The 6883-nt window shown below is 36.9% G+C and overlaps 1 protein-coding gene across 1 annotated transcript in view; it reads right to left on the bottom strand.

The window, feature by feature from the left end:
• Window positions 1-662: 662 nt before the first annotated feature.
• Window positions 663-6883, bottom strand: part of EML5 (echinoderm microtubule associated protein like 5) — a gene marked incomplete at its 5' end in the record, with an annotated part of 83647 nt that continues 77426 nt past the window's right edge. Inside the window, 8 exons of the mRNA XM_010143634.1 lie at window positions 663-699; window positions 1017-1117; window positions 1890-2043; window positions 3367-3470; window positions 3970-4132; window positions 5386-5558; window positions 5757-5945; window positions 6426-6540. Of these exons, the coding sequence (XP_010141936.1) occupies window positions 663-699; window positions 1017-1117; window positions 1890-2043; window positions 3367-3470; window positions 3970-4132; window positions 5386-5558; window positions 5757-5945; window positions 6426-6540 (1036 nt within the window). The remainder of the gene's footprint in view (window positions 700-1016; window positions 1118-1889; window positions 2044-3366; window positions 3471-3969; window positions 4133-5385; window positions 5559-5756; window positions 5946-6425; window positions 6541-6883) is intronic.

Here is a 6883-nt window from a genome sequence, read left to right as displayed (position 1 = left end):
TAAATTAGCCATGAAGATCATGCATATCCAATGGCTCTCACCAGACATGACTGCGACCCAGGCCTCTGAATACAGAAATATTTAAGTCCTAAGGAATCAGCTCTATTATTTTCTGCTTCACCAGATGATGTTTCCTTTTGACCACTCATAGAAATATCATTTCCATTATAAATAATTAAACATTTATTAAAATACTATATATTTAAGAGTTAATATATGGTCTCTTTCAGTAATAAAATATGGAATACTCTTTTTTGATGACATCCAGATCCCAAAACTCAAAGGAGAAACACTCATGCTGAAAATAGATCAATGTACAGCACTAGGTCAGAAATAACATCTCTTGATTAAAACCCCAGGACCTTACTGTGAAACTGTACATTGATTCAATTCACTTTTTCCTTTTATCCATCTATTTCATTTTCAACATCTGGCAGTGAGTGAAATACAAACCCGGATTATCGGATATTGAAGCAAATCTTGTTGGCCTCAGCGTATTTGTCACAGTCCATCCTTCTGACAGATACTCATCTCCCAGGGACAATTCGCTCTCTGTCTTGGATCAGCACCACTTCTTAAGCGTGCAATGTCACATTGCAATCCTGCGTATTTCATGCCTGGAACTTCATGCAGTGTCCCCTTTGCAAGTCTCTGCGTCTCTCTCAGTGAGGCATGTGCACACATTTCCACACAAATAAGCTGTGTTTGCAAAGATCAAAAATGAGATTATTATGTTGTTAAAATAAATGGCTAATACGGTCAAAAGAAAAATTTCATTAAAAGCATGATGCTCTGAATACAGATGTAAACATTTTAATTCATTAAATCTTAACTGTTCAAATTAACATCTGGGCTATTTATTCTGTTGCAAATATCCATTTATTTACATACAAACAGAAGAGCAAGCACACAGATAAAAAGATGAAGATCCTGAACTCGAGCTTTATCCTGGTGTGGACTGCCCACGTCCAGTACACTGCTGTGTACTTTTTGACGGGACTGGAAAAGATACATACCTGCAGTCATCCCCTCCAGCACTGACCACGTATCTATCTCCACTTGTAAATCGAATATTAGTCAAGTGGGCAGAGTGACCTAAAAATCGTTTGTGTTTTGCCTGGAAAAAAAAACCCAAAAACCAATGAGTCTAAATAGTCTCTGTCCTCCTAATACAAACAAGGCATGCACGTTCTTATCTACTTTTGTATTGCATCTCGTCACTTGTACCACTCTGAATGTTATGTAGGCTTTCAAACTTGAACGATCTCCTGAGGCAGAACTACTACTGAGCTGCAACACAGATTAAGTTGTCACCAAATAGGACACCTGCAAATTGGGAACGATGCTCAAGCTAACACAATAAAATGAAATATATCTTGTCACATGATTAATCTCCACATTTTGTGCTAAATTCCTAACACTGAAAAAATTATTTTCATTGTAAGAGTTTAAGGAGTTCACACTGTGCAGTCTCAGATCCTTAACAGTGCTGGTGTTAGCAAAAACATCTGTCCACTCTTCCTCTTTGGAAATACTCGGACAGGACTAAAATTACCAGCTATCTTCCTCATCTGTCAAGTGGAGATTGGAGATGTGGATAAATAAAACTAAGGGCTTGAGAGTTTCAGGATGAGGGCACCACAGTACTGCAGACTGGCAGAAACCATCAACACCTACGTGGGCTTACAGCAAGAGCTACTGCCCCAAATGGTAGGAAAACTCTGAGGTGAAGCGTGCTTACCAGACTACAGAGCTAAAGTTACACAGATGCATCAAAAAGCTAAATTTAGAGAAGGAAATATTTCCACCATATGACTTCCAGAGAAACAATGTAGGACCATAATATCAACAGTACTTCTTGTTGTAATAATGCAAAAACAAGCTCTTACAAATTTTTCAGGACATGGAAAGTCAAACAGTTTGACCATGCCAAAATCATCGCCTGTGACAAGATTAATTCCGGAGTGAGAGACGCAGGCGCAGTTTACATCCGCTTTTTCCGCATGCCTGGACCAGATTCCAATTACTTCATCCCCTAGAACACTGAAAGAGAAGAGCAAGAGATTCTTTTGAAAGCTACGGCAAAAACAACAGAGCAAGGAAATAGTAAGCAGCTCTCATATTGTAACTGGTTTTATAAAAACATAATCTTTACATTTTATTCTTACATGTACACATCTCGCATTGGTTTTACTCTGTAATTAATTTTTTATCATTGCGTAATTCCTTCTGAAACTGATTCAGTGATATAATTCCCAAAATAATGTGACCCATGACAATACTAAGAAGCAGAGGTGAAATCAGTAATACTAGTATCGTTCAGCGAGGCATTTGCCAAAAAAAAAAAAAGGGGACAATTAAAAATAGATCGTCATAGCACATATTAGATGAATAAGTTTCAGCTTTTGGAAAAATATAAATTTGTATATTCTCATTATAACTGTGTTTTGTTGATTCTGTAACACTTTCATATCAATCAGATGGAAAGTTTCCTTGAGTCCAGTGAAGATTATTCATTAGAGAGAGAAAGAGACAGAGAAGAATTGTCCTCAATAGAAAACATAATTATCTTAAGATTTCGAAAGAGGCATTTATAAAAAGTTTCCTTTGCAAAGCCTTGTGAAAAGTTGCTTTTTATTCAGCTCTGCTTACAACGTACACACAAACTTCCAAGAATGCACAGAAACAAGCACTTCATCGTTTGTTAACAGGTGCATGATTAGGGGATTTTTCTGCAATGTTTTCCCCCCAAATCAGAGCACAGTACACTACATTCAGGAAGGAATGATTTAATTCAGACATACTGAGCTGGGTTGGAAAACACGGGTTTTTTGTTTTCATATCAAAGAGGTGACAAAAAAGCATTATCCAAACAGAAAAAAAGCTAGAAAAATGAGGTTTTCGGAGCCCTCTGAAAAGCTTGTAGTTTACATCATGACTTGAAGCAAATAGTCAGGATTATTAAAGTGGTTCATACGTGAAGATTTTCAAGTATTTATTCTCAATTTTTGCCTGACGGTGATAATCAGAGGACAGTAATTGAAAGCAGGCAACGGAGCCTGAAATAAAGCACAGGATATCAAATTTGCATAAAATATAAAAAAAATTATTGAAATAAAAATAAAATATGATATCATTCTTCATGTAATTTCTATTTTGAATGAAATATAATGCAAATGATAACAGCAACCTAAATATATGGATACCCTTAGTGTAGTACTGTAAATAAAACCTTCCTTATCACAGTCTCGTATCGTCTTCTCATGTTTTGACATGAAGGAAGGGATGAAATATGCTTTCAAACAGTAAGTGCTTTTCCTGGTATTTACAAGTGTTTTAACAGGTGTAAATGTGTGAATCATTTACCTTGTCCAAGTAGCCCATGTTATTCTGTCAATCACAGCCTGGTCCACAAGCTGTTTTCCTGAAGGCACTTCATAGACTTGCCTTTTGTAAGACCCAGTAGAGACCTTTGAGATGCCCACAGAGAATTTAGACTACGTGAACTTGTTTGAAAAGATGAAAACACAATTCTAAAGGGCTTTGAAAAGCATTTTCTTGATAGTTACCTTTTACTCTATAAGTAACTTAGTTATTAATAAAACTTGCTTGAGGAGTTGAAAATTCTCAAATATCTATACAAGCATACAGCAACACTGAGAAAACGTAAGAAATCTCATCCTCTTTTAAGATAGCCCATCAGCATCACAGAGATAGAGAGGTAGAGAGACACATTACAGTGACTTTAAAATACGGTTCTCATTTTTATGCTTATTTCTTGTACTTAATATCCAGGATAACTATTTTTGTCATCTACTTATCACTAAACCACAGCAACAAGTCTAGTGACAGGAACCTCCTACTCCAACATTTCATCACAAAATTTAGCAGTTGTCAAAGCAGAACATTTGCAGATTATGTCATAAGTATGTTTTCCATTCAGTATCTTGAACAATCAATGACTGATACCTGGAGATAAGAGCTATCTGCAGAGAAGTCCATCTGGATCACAAAACTTGGGATATCTTTGCAATAGCTGACTCTATTTAGTGTGGGACCCAATGTCAGATCATAAAAATCCACTGCATTTTCACTGGAACCAACTGCCAAGTAGCGAGAATCCGGGCTAAACCTGAACGGATAAAAGCACAGGCTGGCACTTAAAACAGATTGTAGTATCTGAGAAGCACCAGTAAATTTGCATTTCAAGTATCTGCTATCCAGAACTAAGGAGAGAGGCAGAACATTTCATCTGCTTAGAAAATAATATTTGAAGCAGAATTTTCAGGGAACGTATATGCAGAAGAAGATGGCAATAATTTGGGTACAGCTGTTACATCAGTGAACTGTAACGGCTCTGTAATAACTGTTTATTACCTGATCTCACTACCATCCCAATGGTCTAACAACTTTGTGACATGCCCTGATGACTTCCACTCTTTTAATGCTATACTTACAAGGCTACAAACTAGAAAAACGAAATGCCGTAAATGAAGAAAGACCTTCTAGATTAAATGTACTGAATAAAAAGATGTGAAATCAAACCTTTCATCTGCCCAGTGTATCTTTGCACAGTAGCTTCTTTCCTCCAGCTTTCCTTGCTAGTCTGGAAACAGAGTAGCTCCCTGAACTGTACAAATGCCTCAGAGCCCCTTTTGTGTTACTGGGGAAGTTTCTCTACTTTTATTATCTTGAGACACACCTTGGGACAGCTTTCTGATTCCAGCAACTCCTAGCAGGGCCCTCCTGCCTTCCTGCAGCATGGTCCCTCTTCGCTCATATTTTCCCACTCATCCCACTTTGCTCTCCAGAATCTTCCCTTAGCTGATCACAATCAATTTATTTCTCAGCGGAACAGTCTTATCCTCCTCTCAAGAAACAGAAGCAAAATTTTACTTCTATTAATTCCTTTGCAACGAAACACAAGAAAGAGCAAACTGACAGACAGGCATTTCCACTGTCTGTCTCAATCCAGTCTTCATCTGTAAACTTCTGATCCATTTTGCCTCCGATACATCACGTCACCCTGCTCCTTTTCACATCTTCTCACCTGCGCCAATCAGGACAGTCTCTTCCTATTGTCCATTTACTTCCCCATTCTCCTTTCATTTTAACTAATTCTTGGCAATATCATCTGACACTCCTCCTACTGTATTGCCTGGGTTTTGACTGATTGCTATCTCTTATCTTCATTTTTACCCTCCTTGCTTTTTATCCCTGCTATCAGAGTAATCACACAAACTCCACAATTCACTCACTGATGCCAGCTCTCTGAAATATCATTGCAATGTTCCTCAGAAAGTAAAATTGTATTTGTAAGCATCAAAATAACACATATTTATAGCATACTACAATACAACAGACAAAGGCATTGTATTTTCTGACCTGATATCTTGAATCGCCGATCTTCTGTCCCTTTTTTTCCCCCAAATTTTTAGAGAGGTCACAAGCAAGATAATAAATTCTCCATTTTTCATGCCAATAGCTACCATATCACCTTCTGGGCTGTAACAGACAGTACGAGCTGCATGTCCTAAGCTGACTTTGTTCAGCATCTTCTGTGAAGAAATAAAAACCCAGAAGAGTAAATGTTTCTATTTGTTCACATTTCAAAAGTACCTTATGCTACCAGTTTGCCACTATCCGAAGAATTAGAACACATAATAAACCAAATTTCAAGTCCTCAACACCATCACAAGTCTAGGATTTACTTTTTTTTTTCCCAAAAAAAACCCTAACTATTCTACAACACCTACCTTTTCGACAATATCCCATAGTCTTACTGTGCCATCTTCTGCTGCAGAAAGGAAAAAGTCTCTGGAAGGATGCGTTGCTAGGCCCCAGATTGGTCCATCCATATGACCATTAATTAGAATGTTACATGCAGCATTTTTCTCTCCAACTTCGATTATTTCAGCATTTCTTGTCCCAACAAGAATTTTCCCCTTAAGCAACAATGAAAGAATTATCTCCAATGACATACATTAACTACTTGTGATGAACAGTAATAAAGATACAATCCAAAGCAATAGTTCTCTCAAGAAGGCTTGCGGAAATCAAGTCACCAAATAATGAAAGATAATTTATTTTTTAATCTCCCCTATGATTTATTTAAGTACAAAGTTGTATATAAATCACGATGCTAGTTGAGTTATTGCTTGTAAGTCAGGTATTTGAGATGTGAAAAGAAAAGGAAATAGAAAAAGAAATCCTTAGTTAGTCTTTAATAGATAAATACCGAATATTTTCTGAAGACTAAGATCTCCCACAGTAGGGGGTTTTTCTGCTGTAAAAACCTTCTAGCTCCACCTTTAATTTAAAATACTAATTACAAGAGAACGAGGAAGCAATTTATCATATATTTAATGCTACAGATCAATCCACAAATTATAAGCTTTATTTTAAAGACATGATGCTTTCTCTACCTTGCCTCTACAAACAGAGCGAACACAGTCTGTCATTTGTCCTGTTTCTAGTCTGAAGGCACGACATCGTTTCAGCTCTTGATCCCATAGCTTAACTGCTCCTCCTTCCTTTGAACTATGAAGAAATCGGGAACAACCGTAAGTACAATGGCTGGCAGAGATAGTTAATGTATGAAAGAATTATATTATTTAATGTAGTGCGTTCTAAATGAGGTATTTTAGTATGTTTTAAATAATTAAAAATTCCATTTGTTTTTATTGAACCCGTGATGTTGATATGCTGAGCCTGCAAATACTGATTCAAAGTCCTCATTGCACCGTTTACAGAACAACCTGAAAGACAACTGCAGCTGAGCTTAGTCTGAATTAGTAGCTCTTAGGGAGTTTGTCTAGTCAAAGGAACAGTTAAGTGTGTGAACAAACTGCCATCTTACTATTAACACAGGCAGAGATTATCG

The sequence above is a fragment of the Buceros rhinoceros genome, unplaced genomic scaffold (genome assembly GCF_000710305.1).
Source record: "Buceros rhinoceros silvestris isolate BGI_N320 unplaced genomic scaffold, ASM71030v1 scaffold5449, whole genome shotgun sequence".
Classification (NCBI taxonomy): Eukaryota; Metazoa; Chordata; class Aves; order Bucerotiformes; family Bucerotidae; genus Buceros; species Buceros rhinoceros.
Note: the sequence above shows the minus strand (reverse complement) of the source record. Positions and strands in the feature narration are given on the sequence as shown.